General features: G+C 64.5%; 1 protein-coding gene across 5 annotated transcripts in view; it reads left to right on the plus strand.

The window, feature by feature from the left end:
• Window positions 1–888: 888 nt before the first annotated feature.
• Window positions 889–16,933, plus strand: part of MME (membrane metalloendopeptidase) — a 33,505-nt gene continuing 17,460 nt past the window's right edge. Inside the window, exons 1-8 of one of the 5 annotated variants that reach the window (XM_055129417.1) lie at window positions 889–1,005; window positions 5,953–6,119; window positions 6,559–6,594; window positions 12,923–13,084; window positions 13,453–13,533; window positions 13,623–13,721; window positions 14,416–14,534; window positions 15,788–15,853. In XM_055129417.1, coding sequence (XP_054985392.1) covers window positions 5,963–6,119; window positions 6,559–6,594; window positions 12,923–13,084; window positions 13,453–13,533; window positions 13,623–13,721; window positions 14,416–14,534; window positions 15,788–15,853 — 720 coding nt within the window. In that variant the 5' untranslated portion in view covers window positions 889–1,005; window positions 5,953–5,962. Of the gene's footprint in view, window positions 1,006–1,179; window positions 1,331–1,710; window positions 1,938–5,445; window positions 5,812–5,952; window positions 6,120–6,558; window positions 6,595–12,922; window positions 13,085–13,452; window positions 13,534–13,622; window positions 13,722–14,415; window positions 14,535–15,787; window positions 15,854–16,933 lie in introns of those variants that run through there. The other 4 variants (XM_055129415.1, XM_055129419.1, XM_055129416.1 and 1 more) reach the window with 4 other exon arrangements.

Below are 16,933 nucleotides of genomic sequence, written 5' to 3' on the forward strand. Positions count from 1 at the left end.
CCACCGCAGTTCGGAGAGTGCGTGACGCTGCGGATGTCTCCCCCGTGCTCCGGTCACTGTTTCCTTGGCACTTGTCCTGGTTCTTGCTTTGCTCCACTTTCTACTATGAAAAAAAGGAGAAGAATGTGTCGGGCGGGGAAGACCGTCCAGCAGGGAATAATCTGGGTGTTACCAGAGAATCATTCCCACCTGTGTTCCAGTATGGCGGGGGAGAGAGAGAGGGGGGGGGGAGAGAAAGAGAGAGAGAGAGAGATGTGCACGTGTGTGAGCGATTGTGTGAGTGTAAGAGAGACATGTGTGTGAGTGTGTGTGTATGTAAGAGAGAGACACGTGTATGGGCTTGTGTGTGAGTGTGTGTGAACATGTGTGTGTAAGAGAGAGACACATGTGTGAGTGTGTGTTTGTGTGACTGTGTTTGTGTGTGAGTGTGCGTGGGAGTGTGTGGAAGTGTTTATGTGTGACAGTATATGTGTGTGATGTATAAGAGACAAGTGTGTGTTTGTGTGTGTTTGTGAGTGTGTGAGTTTGTATGTGAGTGTTTGTATGTGAGTGTGTGTTTGTATGTGTGTATGTGAGTGTGGACTGAGTGTGTTTATGTGTGAGTGTAAATGTGTGTGAGTATGTATGTGTGTGAGTGTGTGTATGTATGTGTCTTTGTGTGTGTTTGTATGTGAGTGTGAGTGTTTGTATGTGAGTGTGTTTGTGACTGTGTGTGAGTATGTGAGCGTGTGTTTGTATGAGTGTGGAGTGTGTTTGTGTGGTGTGTGTATGTATGTGTGTGTAAGTGTATGTGTGTGAGTGTGTGTGTGTGTGTGTGCGCGTGTGTAAGAGAGAGAGGCCGTACGACTGGAAAGAGAAGAGATCAAAGTTAAAACTCCTTAAATACTTGGCATTGAATCATTGAGCTAAAAGCCATGGAAGAAAAAAAAGCAGAAACAAAACAACCGCGGGCTGTCTCGGCGCGGGCCGCGCTTTCCCGGACTCCGGACGCTGCGGCGGCTCCGGGTCTGTCGGCGGCGGGCGCGGGGCGCTGCGGGACCGGCGGGGCCGGCGCGGGCGAGGCCGTGGACGCCGCGGTGGCCGCTGCCCGCTGCCCGCGGAGGCGGAGGGGCCGCGGCCGCGGGGCGGGAGGCGACCGCCCGGCGGGGAGGGCGCGGGCCGGAGCGCGGCGCGGGCCGCAGGGGCTCAGGGGCCACCCGCGCTGCCCAGGGCCACCCGGCGCCGCCCCCTCCCGCGGGTCCTGCGGCGGGCGGGGGCGGGGGCGACGCGCCGGGCGCCGGGATGCGCCGGGGGCGAGGCGGGGCCGGGCAGCTCGGAGCTCCCCGCCGCGGTGAGTGTCTCGGCGGCCCGGGGCCCCGACCTGCCCGGGATCCGCTGGGCGGCGGCGCAGGCCGCTGGGGTGCGGGGTCCGGGTGGGACCGCAGGCTGTCAGGGGCGCGCGGGGTCCCGGGGGGTGCGCAAGGGTCCGAGGGACTCACGGGGTTGGGGCGGGCGTGCAAGGTCCCCGGGGGCGCGCGGGGTCCCGGGGGGCGCGCGGGCTCGGGGCGGGCGCACGGGGTCCCGGAGGGCGCGCGGGGTCCCGGGGAGCGGCGCGGGGCTCGGGGCAGACGCGCGGGGTCCCGGGGAGGGCGCGCGCGGAGTTGGGGTGGGCGCGCAGGGTCCCGGGGGGCGCGCAAGTGTCCGAGGGACTCACGGGGTTGGGGCGGGCGTGCAGGGTCCCGGGAGGCTCGAAAGGGTCCGAGGGACTCACGGGGTTGGGGCGGCGCGCGGGGTCCCGGGGGGCGAGCGGGGCTCGGGGCGGGCGCGCAGGCTGCCAGGGGGAGGGCCCGGCCCGGCGCGCGTTGGTCGGGACACGTGGGCTTCGAGCTGCAACTTCTCCGGAACCCCACCGTGAGTCCCGCCGGCAGCGGAGCTGGGCGCTGGGTTGGTCGGAAAAGGCGAGCCTCGAGGGGTGGGGTGTCCGGCGGGACGCGGCTGGCGAGGAGGGTGGGGGCCGGGAGCTGGCCGAGGCTCCAGGCGAACCCAGGGTCCGGGGAGAGTGCGAGGTTCGGTGCGAACGGGAAGAGGAGGGGTCCCGGGGCGAGAGCAGGGTCGGGGCGCGCAGGGGGTCCCGGAGAGAGTGCGGGGCCCAGGTCAATCGGGGGATCCGGGGCGCGCGCGGGGTCGGGGACGATCAGGGGTCCCGGGGCGCGCGCGGGTTCGGGGACGACCAGGGGTCCCGGGGCGAGCGCAGGGTCCGGGGCGCGCGCGGGGTCGGGGGCGATCAGGGGTCTGAGGCGATCAGGGGTCGGGGGCGCGTGCTGCAGATCCCAGCCAGGCCGTGCGCCCGGACCCCGCGCGCGGAGCTGTCGGCGAGTCGGGGTCTGTGCGGCCGCGGTGATCAGCGGCGCGCGCGGGCGGGTCTGGGGGCCGGGCCGGCTCGGACCCGCCGCCGCCGCGCCCCGCGCGCATCCGCGCTCCGGGCCGACTCACCTCGGCTGCTCCCAGCCGCCCCCTGAGCCCCGCCGCCTCCCACCTCCACGTCTTGCTTTGCTTTGAGCCGCGATTTCGTTCCCGTTATATAATTTATGCGGCTGCTCGCGGCTTCGCGTCGGGTGCAGCCAGCACAAGTTTCCGGGGCGCGGATCCATCGGAGAGTTGGGCCTCTCCCTGGGGACTTACCCAGGTCCGGTACCCTTGGCTGCCCAGTGGGAGACAAAGGTCACGAGCTCCTGGAGAATCAGGGCCGAGTCCGACTACCTTTGGACCCTCGGGCAGGCAGCTGGCGGCCAAGGCGGGCCAGTTACCCCCCCCCTTGGCTAGCAGGGCATGGGGTCTCCTGCGACTGGGCAGCTCTGGGCTGGCATCTCCGGGACACCCCCCCCAGAAGCTGCAGCTTCTGCCCTGCCTGGGAGCAGGAGTGGAGTCGGGGTTCCTGATTCTCCTGCTTGTGCCTCGGTGCAGTTGGCCCCGGGTGCAGAACCAGGAATGCAGCCATGTGTGTTGTGAAGGGTCCAGCAGCCAGGCCACACGCTCACCGGGGACCTTGGGAACTGAGTCTGGCAGTAGCCACTCGTCCTCTCCTTCCATGGCGTCCTGAGGGGAGGGGCTGCTGGGCTGGTGGTGACCCTCTCTGCCTCGCTCCATGCGGGGAGCGGTGTGAAGGAGGGTGTTTGCTCAGTCTGTTGTACGGGACTCCAAACGTCACCGTGTCCTATCAGTATCTGCCACTGTGCGTGTACCCACCTGCCTCCCCCTGCCCAAAGTGCTCGGAGGGCTGGACCGAGAGTACAGGGGAAGCAGTTCCCTGCGCCGGCCGACCCCAGTTCGATCCCCAGCACCCAGATGGTCCTCTGAGCACCACTCTGAGTGAACCTTGAGCACAGAGCCAGGAGGGTGCCCCGAGCACTGGTGGGTGTGGTCCAAAAAACAGCAAAGAAACAAACAAACTGAGGCTGAGACCCAACGGCCTGGGGTTTGGCGCCAGCCCTGAGGCTGCCAGGGAGGCCCAGGGCTCTTGAGTAATGTAGTGACTTAAAGTGAACTGAGTTGACTGACCTAAGGGTAGGCGGCATGTTTCACCCTGAGGTGTGACTCGGAATAAACGGAGAGAATGGCCAGGCTCGGGGCGGGGCCAGCCGGCACCGTCAGCCAGGGCTCTCTGCGGAATGCATCTAAGAGGCAAATGGAGAAAGAGTCCCCGGGGGCACACAGGGGTCTTTGCGCGCTTGGAGCAGCGTGGCAGCTGCCCGGAGCTCCCGGGCCTCCCCTGCAGCCGAGTCAGAAAAACAAGGAGAACCCGGGGCGAGTCTCCCAAGGACACGGCTCGCCTGCTGCTGTTTTCCTGAGGGAGGCTGACTGCAGCTTCCAAGGAAGAACACGAGGGGAGAAACGGCCCCCGCAGGAAACCTCCTCTGGGTTGCCCCGGGGGTCCCTGGAGAGTCTCCAGCGAGTGAGCCGAGCAGCCTGAGCCTCAGCCCCTTGGCCCAGTGTCCACTGTTTCCTCGCTGCCTCCCTCCTGGCCGTGTCCCCTCTGCAGCCTCCAGCCTGTGCCTCTCTCCTGCGGTCTGCACCTGTCTCTGCTGTGGAGGTGGATCGTGAGGGTCCCCCGAGGCTGAGTCCAGGGGCATCTGCCCCCACGCAGGCACCCTTGCGGCCACTCACGGAGAACACAGTGTTCTCACGGTCTTGTAAAATGTTCTGGTTTCCGAGCCTCCGGGTTACAGGCCCGTGTAATCGTGAGGACACTCTCCCCGCAGTTACAGAGTGCACCTGTGATTCTCACGGTAGTGCTCCCTGGGGGACTGCATTCTGGCATCTGCGGGGGTCCGGCACTCACTGCCTCTGTTCGTGCCGGCGGCTCCATCTCATGAGACCAGAGAACCCTCGCACAGCCAGGGACACGGACTTCAGGCCCATTTCTGAGCAGCCTCTTCAGGTCACACCCCCTGTCTTTATGACACTGGCGACAGCTCATCAATTCTGTACAGCCAGGCAGAAAAATCCAGGTGCTAAACAGTCGATGCCCGCTGACATCACTAGGCCTCTCCGAACAAACAAACAAGTGAAGATGTATATTCCGCTTCCGCTCGCTTGTTTGGGTTTGATTTGGGGGCTGTCTCCACAGTCCTAGGCTCTGACTCCCGGCTCTGTGCTCGAGGATCACTCTTGGCAGTGCTCGGGGGACCATAGGGGGTCTGGGGGTCACACCTGGTGTATTCAACTCTGCCCCTCACCCTTGCCGCCCCCTTCTGTGGGACGTTTTGTAGCATTCATGGTGGGACAGAAGTTTTATTTCAGACTGTGACTGCTGTCATCTCTGCAGCATACTCACTAGCTCTGCTGGTCAGTGGTCACCTGGACATCCTCAGCCCAGTCTGCGAGAGGTGCCGTTGAGATAGTCATAGCCTCCTCAAAGAGGGACGGGTCCACCCAGACCAGGCCCCGAGAACAGCACTGGGCGGGTGCTGGAGTGTGGCCTACCACTGGGGAAGCACCACTGACCGCTGCCCGCTACTGCCCCTCAACCCAGCCGGGAGGTCACCCACATTGCTGACCGCTATTGGCCACGGCCCTCAGCCCGGCCAGGAGGCAGAACCATCCCTGGAGAGTCTTTCCTTTTTGCGCTACACCCGGCCATGCTCAGGGGTTGCTCCTGGCTCTGCTCTCAGGAATTACTCCCGGCGGTGCTGGGGAGACCCTATGGGATGCTGGGACTCGAACTTGGGTCGGCCGCGTGCAAGGCAAACGCCCTCCTATCGCTATCCTGGTGCTATCGCTCCAGCCCCTGTAGCTTTTTTCTTCATCTGCATGAGGAGGAATGGAAGATGGTCCATAGTTTCCCTCCTCAGTGGAAGCTGCCGACTCTGATGAATTGGGGAGATGTTTTCATGGGGTTCTCCGGGAGGTGGTGCATGCCTTGGGTTCTCCGGGAGGTGTCCCTGTCCCCCCGGGTTCTCCGGGAGGTGGCCCCATCCCCCAGGACCCCTGGGTTCTCCAAGAGGTGGGCCGTGCCCCGTGAGAACTGCTCTGTCGGATTCTGAAAGTGAGAGTCATTAATAAAATTAGAAGCGGAGTGCCGGTGTTTGCCCTTTGGTTATCACATCATTGCTTAGTCACGACCAGGAAGTCCCTCATCGATCTCCCATGGAGGAATGAGATAGAGCTGCACCTTCGGCTCTGTCCAAAGTTCAGATGTGCACCGAAGGGGACTTAAGTCCCAGGCAGGCGCCAGCAGTGTCAGGACTCAGCCGAGCGGCCCACGCAAGCCTCCCGTGCAGGCCCGACCCTGCCGGCCCCTGTAGACAGTCCCGGTGGCCGGGACCAGCACAGGTCATTCATTTTCAGAATCAAACTTTCGAGTTTCACCGAAAATACGCGTCTTTCTCACGAAGTGCACGTGAGCGTCGTGGGCCGCTCGCGCTCACCCGGCTTGTGTGGGTTTGGCTGAGTCCTCCTCTCCGCTCTCTGCAGACGCTAGGTGATGGGTCCGTCCGAAAGTCAGATGCACATTGCAGACACGAGCTCGCGCAAGGCCCAGAGGCGGTGCGGGACGCCGCTGGAGATCAGCCTGTCGGTGCTGGTCCTGCTGCTGACCATCATCGCGGTGACCATGATCGTCCTCTACGCCACCTACGACGGTGAGTGGTGCCTGCTCGAGCGCAGACCTCGGGAGCCGGGCTGGGATTCTAACGGGCTTCCCGGAGTCGGTTGCGGTTAGGACGGGGCGGCTGCCGCGGGAAGCGAGAGGGCACCTCAGATCCGAGTTGGTGGGAGAGAGGCGGGGAGAGAGGCGGGGAAACGCATCTGGAATGAGACGCAGCCGACCGGGTCCGACCCCAACATCCCATAGGGTCCCCTGAGCCCTGCCAGGTGTGGCCCCGAACAGGACAGTTCCGTTTTTCTCCGTGAAGAACACGCCTCAGGCTGTAGACTGACCTGGAGGTCCCTGTGGCTTCTGTACCTACTGACGGGGAGACAGGATGCGCGGGGTCTCGCTGTAAAGCTTGCGGGCGGGGCGGAAGGGAAAGCAGAGGGAGAAGGTGCCTTGCAGACGCTCACCCCGCCCTTCCTTTCCAGATGGCATCTGCAAGTCCTCAGAATGCATCAAGGCAGGTGAGACCCGCGCGGGGCGTCTGGGCTCTCGGGGCTGGGGGGCTCGGGGATGGCGTCTCCCGGAGAGGAAGCTGGGCGGCCAGGGCTGAGGCGGTGCGGGCCGGAGGAAGGGCCAGCCGGGCTCTGCAGGGCACTAACCCCTCCATCGCACACGCCGAGACAGCCTCGGGGGCTGGTCATCTGGCAGGCAGGACCCTGGTGTGGGCCGCAGTGGAGGTGATGAGGCGCCCTGGGCAGGTGCGAGCCCCCGAGAGCAGGAGGATGACGCAGGTTAAGGGGCTGGCCTTGTGCCAGACCACCCCACGGGGGCCCCCTGAGCCCCTCGGCAGTGAGCCCCAAGCACTGCCGGGTACGACCCGAGACCAGGAGAAAGGCAAAGAGAAAAAGTCTTCCAGATGGGAGGCCCAGCGCGGGCAGGGGCCGGGGGTCTGTCTCTGGGGCATGTGCCCTGGACGCTGGGTGGGGGCCGGGGACCACCAGGCTCTCTACTCACGGGCAGTGCTGACCCGGCTAGCCCTGGGCTTGGGTCATCACTGGGCACCAGCTCCAGCCTTGGGGTTACCTTCACCCCCCAGCAGCCGAGTACGCGGGACATGGGGGCGGGGAGGACTCAGCCCCAAGCACTGCGGGCGCGTCTCAACGGCCGGGCTCATGCCCCCGGCCAGGGACCTGTCCACCTTCCAGGCCACACGACCTCGCAGCGCCCACTGTCCCTGCGGCCGCGGAGCTGGCCGCCTGCAGCCCAGGGCCTCTCCCGGCCTCAGCCTCGTCAGTGGCTCCCAGCAGGGCACCAGCTCCGACGCTGTGGGCAGCAGGCTGCTCTCCCAGAGTGTCCGCGCCCACCCGGGTCCCGGGACCCAGACGCCTCCCCGGGCAGACTCTGCTCTCGTGACACGGTCAGGGACCCTGCGGGGGAGGGCCTTGTCCCCAGTGGCCAGGACCTTCTGCGATTCCAGAGGACAGGAGGGGAGGGCAGGGCAGAGGGGCAGAGGGGCAGAGGTCAGTGTCGTGGTCATGAGCCACAGGGGCAGGGCAAGGCCAGTGCACCCCATGGACCTTCTGAACGCTAACGCTGAAGTCAAGAACCAAAGCACTGGGCCAGAGAGAGAGCCCAGTGGTTAGGGCTCTGCCTTGCACGTGTCCCACCCACGTCTCACTCCCAGCTCCTCTGGGCCCCGACTGCCCGGGGTGGCCATGCAGGGCCAAAGCAGGGCCTGTCCACGGACCCAGTCTCTAGGGGTCTTAGCACCCCCTGGAAGTCCCCCCAGTGAGATGACAAATGTGTGTCGCTGGCGCCCCAGTGGGTGGGGGGACACAGCTGGGGACGGCCCCCCAGGTGCTATCTCGGGGAAGACGTTCAGGCCGGGGCTGGGACCAGGCAGCCGTGTGGTCGGCAGGCGGGAGGCAGCGGGGTGGGTCTGACCAGCAGGCGGAGGGCAGCGGGGCGGGTGGCCAGCAGGAGGTAGGAGGAGAGCCTCAGGGGTCTGGCCAGCAGGCGGTGGGCCGTGCCTCGTCCTGCCCTGCCTCGGCCCTGCTGCAGGAGGGCCCCTGAGTCCGGAGCACTGTCAGCCTGGGGGGTCCTTGCAGGCCTCGGGTGTGGGGACCCGGGTGAGGCCTGACGCTCTCCAGCCTCCCCCTCCCCTGCCTCTGACTTTCTCAGGAAGCCACAATATGGGCCGTGAGCACTGCACACTAGGCAGGGGAGGGCCCCAGACAGTCACCTGGTGGCCCAGCATGCGTGAGGGGCAGCACCCACCGGGCCTGGAGGGAGCCGGGATCGCGCCAGGATTGCGCTGGGATTGCACCAGGATTGCGCCGGGATTGCACCGGGATTGTGCCGGGATTGCACCGGGCTGCACAGAAGTGGGGCAGAGGCCGTGGAGAGACTGAGCTGCCCCTGCCTGCTCGTGGGGGACGGCCCAGGCCCAGGAGACTCGCTGGCTGGAGGCGGCGGGGGGAGGGGGATGCGGGGGAGGAGGATGCGGGGGAGGAAGTGGGGGGCGGGGGCTCGTTCCTGGCATCTGGGCGGCGGGAGCACAGCAGGAGACAGACGCAGGGTCTGGTTCTGTTAGACTTTCCTTGGTTGGTCGGTTGGAGTTTGGGCCACACCAGCAGTGCCCAGTCACTCCCAGCTCTGTGCTCGGGGATGACTCCCAGCTCTGTGCTCGGGGTCACTCCCAGCTCTGTGCTCGGGGTCACTCCCGGCTCTGTGCATAGGGTCACTCCCGGCTCTGTGCTCGGGGTCTCTGGGAGGGCTCGGGATCCTGCTTGGTGCCTGTCCTGGCAGCGAGAAGTGCAGGGCCATAGCTGTGGGGCCACAGTGCCTGTCTGGGTCAGTGGGCAGGTGGCAGAGCCCGAGTGGGGGTGACCCAGCAGGTGGGAGGCAGCCGGTGCAGACAGCGAGCACTGGACAGTGAGCGGCCCCGCTGGGGCGGGCTCAGGGCAGGGAGCACCCGGTGCTCGTGAGCCCCCATTGGCTCAGGGAGCCTCAGGACTGTCCTCGGGGCCTCAGCGTCACGTCACGGCCCTCAGGTTTGCCCCCCTGGCCTGCACACTGGGCTAACACACTTGAGCAGCACAGTGGCCAGTGCCGGGGTCAGCGGGGTCACACCTACAAGGCAGCGCTCACCACTGAGCCGTGTCCCTGGCCCTCCAGTCGCCCTGTTCAAACTGCTCCGACCCGGATGGCTGTCACTGCACAGCCCACAGGAAGCGTCTGGAGCAGGGCCTAGAGCACGTGACCGGCACCGTCCCCAGCAGAGCCAGAGCAGGGCCCTGGCCAGGGCGTCCCAGGGTTCCTCCGCTAGTCATCAACCACCCGATTCAAGACTCCCAGATCATTATATACTTGCAGTAAGAGGTCGTGGGGCAGCTGGGGGTTGCTTTGGAGAAAACAACACCGAGACCTCCAGAAGGGAACGTGTGGACCTGCACGCAGCCAGCACCAGCCAGGGCCAGGAGGGGCACCGCAGCCCGGTGTCAGCCACGGCCATCAGAGACTCCCTCCGAGAGAGCTGAGTAACGGAGGCAGGAAGGAAAGGAAGTGAAGAGGAGGAGGAGGAGGGAGCCCGTCGCAGCTTCGATGCCGTGCGTGTGTGTCGGCTGCAGCTGAGCCAGCGATGGGCTGGGGGCGTCCCTGGGTCAGAGCCAGCAGGTCCTGACCCCAGTTCTGCGACCCCAAAGCCCCAGCTCTGACCCCAGCCCCCAGCTCTGTCCAGCCACTTCTCCACTTCCCCTCCTGGCCTGCCTCTGGCTGAGTCCCCAGTTTGGAGAGTTCCTGCCTCTCAGTCCCCGGTCGGGAGGGGCAGAGATGGGCCGTGACCTTTCACCCCCTCCCCTTTCCCAGACCTGCAGAAACTTCTGGCCCCACCCCAGCCCTGTCACCCTTGCGCCCAGCTGGAACCGGGTCCATCTGGAGGGCCGCCCGAACCCGGCCCAGGTGCCAGCAAGCCCTGGGGGCAGGGGTCACACGCTCACACCTCTGGGACGTGCCGCATCCTGTCCAGGAGCCGCCCACCTCGTCAGAGCCGGTGCGGCCGGGAGGAGGAAGCTGGCCTCGCGTCCTCTGTCCCAGGCTCATGGGGCAGGCCGGGCCGCCAGCACCTCCCTGCAGGCTCCGAACGAGCCGCTGGCCCCATCCAAGAGATCCTTGCGTGCCGGCCACCGTGTCCACCATCCACTCTGTCCTGCTGGTGTGGCCCTCTGCAGCAGAGGCCAGACCCAAAGGACCGCTCGAATGCTGCCCACATCAGCCCTTGGACTTCGTGCTGAGTCCTGCCCGCGGCCAACCCGGCTATGCAGGGCCAGAGGGAGTGGACGCGGCCAGTGCACAGGAATCCAGAGGCCCGGTTTTGTCCCCGAGCACTGCCACAGAGCCAGGCCGAGCACTGAGCCATGAGCCCTGTTCTTCGTGCAGACTCTGGGAGTGGGCCTCAGACCCTCGAGCTGCCGGGAGCTGACCCCAAACAAGAGCAATGTTAAGGGCCTAGGCATGCGCCTCTTGGTGTAAGAGCGTGAGTTCGAGCCAGGTCACACACTGACCACCGACTCCTCACCTTGCGAGTGTCGTCCTCAGTACCAGCATGTTCGTGCTGTTCCCCTAGGGTCACTGTTACCATTCTCGGTGTCAGTACTGTTCCTCCAGCAATACTAGAGGAACTTGAATATTGTTCTCCGTCTCAGTACTGTTCCTTAGCATCACTGTTGAGTGTTGTTCTCAGTCTCAGCACTGTTCCTCTGGCATTACTGTTGAGTATTGTTCTGAGTCTCAGCACTGTTCCTCTAGCATTACTGTTGAGTATTGCTCTGAGTCTCAGCACTGTTCCTCTGGCATTACTGTTGAGCGTTGCTCTCAGTCTCAGCACTGTTCCTCTGGCATTACTGTTGAGCGTTGCTCTCAGTCTCAGCACTGTTCCTCTAGCATTACTGTTGAGTGTTGTTCTCAGTCTCAGCACTGTTCCTCTAGCATTACTCTTGAGTATTGTTCTCAGTCTCAGCACTGTTCCTCTGGCATCACTGTTGAGTATTGTTCTCAGTATCAGCACTGTTCCTCTGGCATTACTGTTGAGCATTGCTCTCGGTCTCAGCACTGTTCCTCTAGCATTACTGTTGAGTATTGTTCTGAGTCTCGTCACTGTTCCTCTGGCATTACTGTTGAGTATTGTTCTGAGTCTCAGCACTGTTCCTCTGGCATTACTGTTGAGTATTGTTCTCAGTCTCAGCACTGTTCCTCTAGCATTACTTTTGAGTGTTGTTCTGAGTCTCGTCACTGTTTCTTTATCATTACTGTTGAGCGTTGCTCTCAGTGTCGTCACTGTTCCTGTAGCATTACTGTTGAGCATTGCTCTCAGTCTCAGCACTGTTCCTCTGGCATTACTGTTGAGTTCTCAGTATCAGCATGTCCGTGCTGTTCCTCTCGCGTTACTCTCAGCATTGTTGCTGATCTCACGACTGTGGGTGCTGCTACTGCTGTCCCTATTAGTACTATTGGTACTGCAGCTTTCCTTACTGCTGCTACCCTGGTGATGACTTGAGCACCTTGGCTGGTGCGCCCGTGTGGAGACCTTTGGGGAAGTGTCTGCCTTCTGCTCTGGCTCCGGTGACAGATGGTTCCAGGTGGGGTGTTCAGGGGCGCTGGTGCCTTGGGTCCAGCTGCTACACCTTTGCTCCAGGTGGCCAGACACCGGGGCCTAGACTCCTGCCCACCGGTGTGTGGGGAGGGCGCCTGGAGGACGGGCTTGGGGCCAGCCGGGACCCTTAGAGAAGCAGCTTCCCTGTCTGCACGGGAGTCTTCTCCTCGGTGAGAAACGAGCCTTCCCTAGCGCCACACTCGGCCAGGCACCCCAGGATACCCGGGTAAGCAGCCTCGGCACTGGGGCGGGGCCGGCTCGGTGCCAGGCCCGGGAGACCCTCGGCCCTGGGAGCCCAGCTGGCCCAGAGCCCGGCTTCACATCTGCTCCTTACGGCAAATGTCCCGTTTGCCCTCAGCCCGCCCTGTCCGCTGGGTCATGGACGAGAAGCATCTGGTCAGCTCAGGTGTGGCTGGGCGGGGCGGGGGGACGTTCAGAACGGGGTCCAGCTCCGGCCACAGTGGGCGGCTGTCCCCTCCCAGGCCCCCGGGAGCCGCAGGGATGGGGGAAGGGGGGCGGCGTCTCAGAGACCAGCCTTAGGGCCGGGAGCCCCTCGGCTATGGTGCTGGGCGGGAGCTGGGCACGTCCAGCTCCAAGAGCGGCCGGTCAGAGTGAAGAGGGGAGGGCCCAGGGCAGGCCGCAGCTGCACCCCGGGGTCCAGGATAGCCCCTCCCCTTCTTCGTGTCTCCTGGCCCCATTGCTGCCCGGACACTCTCCCCAGGGGCTCCGAGCCGTCTGTTTCCCTGAGAGGAGGTGAAAGACAGGTCTTAGGGGCTGCCTTGTGGAACGGGGGCTATGGGAAGGGGGGCGGGGGAGGGCAGGGGAGAGCAGGGGAAGGCAGGGGACTCAGCCCATTTAAGAACCAAACCCAGGGGGCGGGAGATGGTACAATAGTTAGGGCTCAGGCCATGCTGGTGCCGACCCCAGCTCTCTCCCTGGACCACGTCATCCCTTGGAACCACTGGGCCCAGAGCCCCCGACCACCGGCGCCTGCAGTCCTGCATTGACCCCGGTGGGACCCCGGCTCTCCTGGGCACCCCTCGGGAGCCCCCAGATGAGAGTCGCACCCACCAGCTGCGTCCCGGCCGGGCCCAGAGCCGGCCAGCAGAGTGACCGAGAGAGGGAAGCAAGCGGGGGTCCTCCCCACCCCTGTGGCCCTCTCCGGGACAGGCCCCATGGCCCTCTGCTTGGCCCTGCAGCTGCCAGGCTGATCCAGAACATGGACGCGTCGGCTGAGCCGTGCACGGACTTCTACCAGTACGCCTGCGGGGGCTGGATGAAGCGCCACGTCATCCCCGAGACCAGCTCCCGCTACAGCAACTTCGACATCCTGCGGGACGAGCTCGAGGTGGTGCTGAAAGGTGGGTGCCGTCGGGCCGGGCGTGGCACAGGAGCGGCCCCGAGCCCGCTGTGCTCCGGCTCTCTGGCCTTCTGGAAGTTTCTCTGTGGATAAGCCGTGTCGCCGCTCACTAGCCTCCAGGCAAGCGGGATGGGCGCCCGTCTCTCCGCACCCCTCCCCGGCACACAGAGCCCCTCTCCCCCGAGGCCAGGCTCCTTCTCGCTGGTTCCCTCCGTCCCCACCCAACCCCGAGCCCCCTAGCAGCCCACCCGCCGCCTTCTGGAAAGGGCTGTCCCCGCTCTCGGCCTCTGCCCAGACTCGGTGGGGCTTGGCTCCTCCCCTCGGCCTTGGCCGGACTCGGCCTTACAGTGCTCAAACGTCCCGTTTCAGACGTCCTTCAGGAGCACAAACAGCAGGACATCGAGGCCGTGCAGAAAGCCAAGACCCTCTACCGCTCCTGCGTGAACGAGAGTGAGTCCGCCCGGCCTGCCCGTGGGGACCGCGGCCGCTCCGGGGCCTGCCGGGCGCGTCACGCCAGCTGTCTCTGTTGCTCCCCACAGCTGTGGTCGACAACAGAGGCGGGGTCCCTCTGCTGAAGGTCCTGCCGGATATCTATGAATGGCCAGTGGTGATTAATAACTGGGAAAATACTCTGAACGGTGAGCCCCACCCCCCCCCCAGCCCCCCGGCACCAAGACACTGTCGTCTGCGGCTCTGCCCAGGCTGGTGCCATGCCCACATTATTCTGGCCCCACACCCCGACCCGAGTGCCCACTCCCAGCCTGTGCCGGGGCCAGCTGTTTCTGCCCCACATGTGAGAGGCCTCTCTGTCCAGCCGCTGACTCACCCCGCCAGCACGAGGCTCTCAGACCCACCATGACAGCAAGTCACAGGAGGAGGACTTCCTGGGAGCCAAGACGTGCCACAGGGCCTTAGTCTGTCATCTGCTCTTGCGTGCGGATGTTTCTAGATTTGGGCTGTTGTGAATCATGCTACAATGAACTTTGGAGAGCAAACGTTTTTCTGAAATAGTGTCTTTGGGGATAGATGCCAAGAAGTGGGATCGCTGGGTCATATGGATGCCCAATTCCTAGTTTTTCCAGAAGGTTCCATATGTTTTCCTCAAACACTGGACTGGTGTATATCTGCCCGGCAAGAATAAGGGTCCCTCCCCCGTCCCTGCGGCACTGGCTGCTGTTCCTTGGCGTAGAAAGGGCTGTGCTCACTCGCCTTTCCCCCGTGACTGGGGTGTGAGCTGGCCGGCCATGCCAGCTCTGGGGTGTCCATCCACCTCTCGTCCCTGGGGTCCAGCTGCCGCCCTGCTCCTGACCCGCCTCCCTCTGGTACCTGCAGGTACTTCCTGGAGAGCAGAGCAGGTCTTGGCCCGACTCAACTCTCAGTACGGAAAGAAAGTCCTGATCAATCTGTTTGTCGGCACCGATGATAAGAACTCCTCGAGGCACATAATCCACGTGAGTGCGTCTGGCCACTGCCAGTGCCACGGGGAGGGCCTGCACCGGGCACTGCTCCAGGGGCCGGGCTAGCCTCACCGCGGGCCTGGAGAGAGGAGGGGGGGCGTCAGACCCCCGAGCCGGACACAGCCGGTCTCACAGCATGGCTCTGTGACGCGGTTCTCCCGGGTCGTAGAAATGTCAGCCCTCGCCTGCCGTGGCCGCCCTCAGGAGGGAGCCGGAGGGGCCCACAGCCTCAGTGTCCTGGGCTCGCCCGGCAGTGCTCAGGTCCCTTCTGGCGGGCCTTCAGGGGCCGGATGTGGTGCCGGGTGGACCCGGCCAGCCACATGTCAGGCCAGGCCAGTCCTGTGCTGCTCTCCGGCCCATGGTCATCTTTGTTAAGATCCCGGAGGTCCTTCTCGCGGCCGTCTGTCCAGCGCCGTCCCCCAGACGGCCAAGAGGGTGCCGGCCTCCTCCAGCTGCTCAGTGGCTCGTGTCTCCCTGCACTGGCCGGGGATGTCCTGTGTGCTGGCCGTCGTCTGAGTGGACACTCGGGAGTGGGGACGGGGCGTGGGGCCCGGCCACAGACCTCACAACCCTTTATCGAGATTCACACTAGCCAGAAGGTTCCAACGCCCGTGGAGGCCTGTCCCACGCCAGAGGGCAGGACAGAGGGTGGTGGCCCCGCAGGGCAGAGCCAGACTGGGGCAGAGGCGACATGCCTGTTGGAGAACAGTGGGGCATCCCCGGGCCTCCCCCGGGCCCTTGGCAGCTGGACTGTCCAGGGGGGCCTGCACATGGCCAGCCCCGGTGTGTCCCCAAGACTGACGCATGGCCAAGATTCGGCCCCCATGAGACGGGCACTGACCGTGAGAAGGGTATTGACCATGAGACGGGCACTGACCATGAGAAGGGCATTGACCATGAGACAGGCACTGACCATGAGACGGGCACTGACCATGAGAAGGGCATTGACCATGAGACGGGCACTGACCATGAGACGGGCACTGACCATGAGATGGGCACTGACCATGAGTGGGCACTGACCATGAGACGGGCACTGACTGTGAGATGGCACTGACTATGAGATGGGCACACTGACCGTGAGATGGGCACTGGCCACAGCCTGTCCCTGGGCTCCCGGCTGCCCCTTCACCCGCCCCTGGGCCCGGGTGCTGTCCCCGTGTCAGCGCCTGGCTGGGAGGTGCCCCTGACGTCCCCGTGGACCAGCCCTGGGCTCCATCTCCCCTCACGGCTTCTTTCTGCCTTTCCAGATCGACCAGCCGCGGCTCGGGCTCCCGTCCAGAGACTACTACACGTGCAGCGGGGTGTACACAGAGGTGAGGCGGCGGGAGGCGGGCGTGGGAGGGCCGCACACAGGGCCAGCGCCGAGTGGCCTGAGCATGGCGGGGGCCCAGGCCAGAGGGAGACGCAGAGGCCGGGACGGAGCTGAGTGTCAGTGCCGTCCTCGGCCCAGGCCTGGGGCTCGATGGGAACAGGAGACGTGAACCTCGCACCTGGGGCCTGAGTCTGGGCAGCTGGATGCTTTCACGCCCATACACGGGGCTCGGACCCAGGACCGGTGCAGCCGCTTGTGGGCAACCCCGGGGCACAGGCGCTTCCCGAAACCTCGGGGTGAGCCCAGGGGAGCGGAGCCCATGAGGTCGGGGTCCCAGGGCCTGCAGTGCCCTGTCCAACCTCGCCAGGAGTGACACATACAGGGCAGCAAGACCCCCAAGGAGATGGCACAAACACCTGAGCAATAGAACAACTACTGCCTTCTCCACGGCCAGCCTGGGTTTCTTCCTGGGACCCCAAGTGGTCCCCTGAGCACCGAGCTGGGAGTGACCCTGAGCACAGAACCAGGAGTCAGCCCTGAGCACAGAGCCAGGAGTCAGCCCTGAGCACTGAGCTGGGAGTCAGCCCTGAGCACCGCTGGGTGTGGTCCCCTAAAGCAAGAAACCCTGGTTGCTGATGAAGAATGTAGACAGGCCCATGCAGTTACCCTGTAACTGGACCGTGAGGCCATGCGTCCTCCCGTGGGGGCAGAGCAGCCCACAGCCCTGCCCCGGGCCCGGGTCACCTGGGCTCCACCATCCCCGCTCCTGTGCTGGCCCTGGGCACTGCTCCCTCTGTGCTTCTCTGCTCCTGGCCAGGCAGGGCTGCTGGCCGTGGCTCTGGGGTCCCTGCGGACAGCCTGTGTGTCGTGTCCACCACGGGCCCCAGCACGCGGCTTGAAGGGTCCCAGAGCCTTTTGGCAGGAAATGTCTCTGCTGCAGCACCAAGTGTCCCCCCTCCGCGCCCACATCTGTGACTTCCTCCGGAAAGGGGCAGGATGAGCTTCCTGGGACCAGGGGCCCTGGGGGGACACAGGCCCTATTACACACAAAGGCGCCAGCGGCGGCTGGACTGGGGACTGT

This window comes from Sorex araneus, chromosome 2, assembly GCF_027595985.1.
Source record: "Sorex araneus isolate mSorAra2 chromosome 2, mSorAra2.pri, whole genome shotgun sequence".
In the NCBI taxonomy this organism is placed as follows: Eukaryota; Metazoa; Chordata; class Mammalia; order Eulipotyphla; family Soricidae; genus Sorex; species Sorex araneus.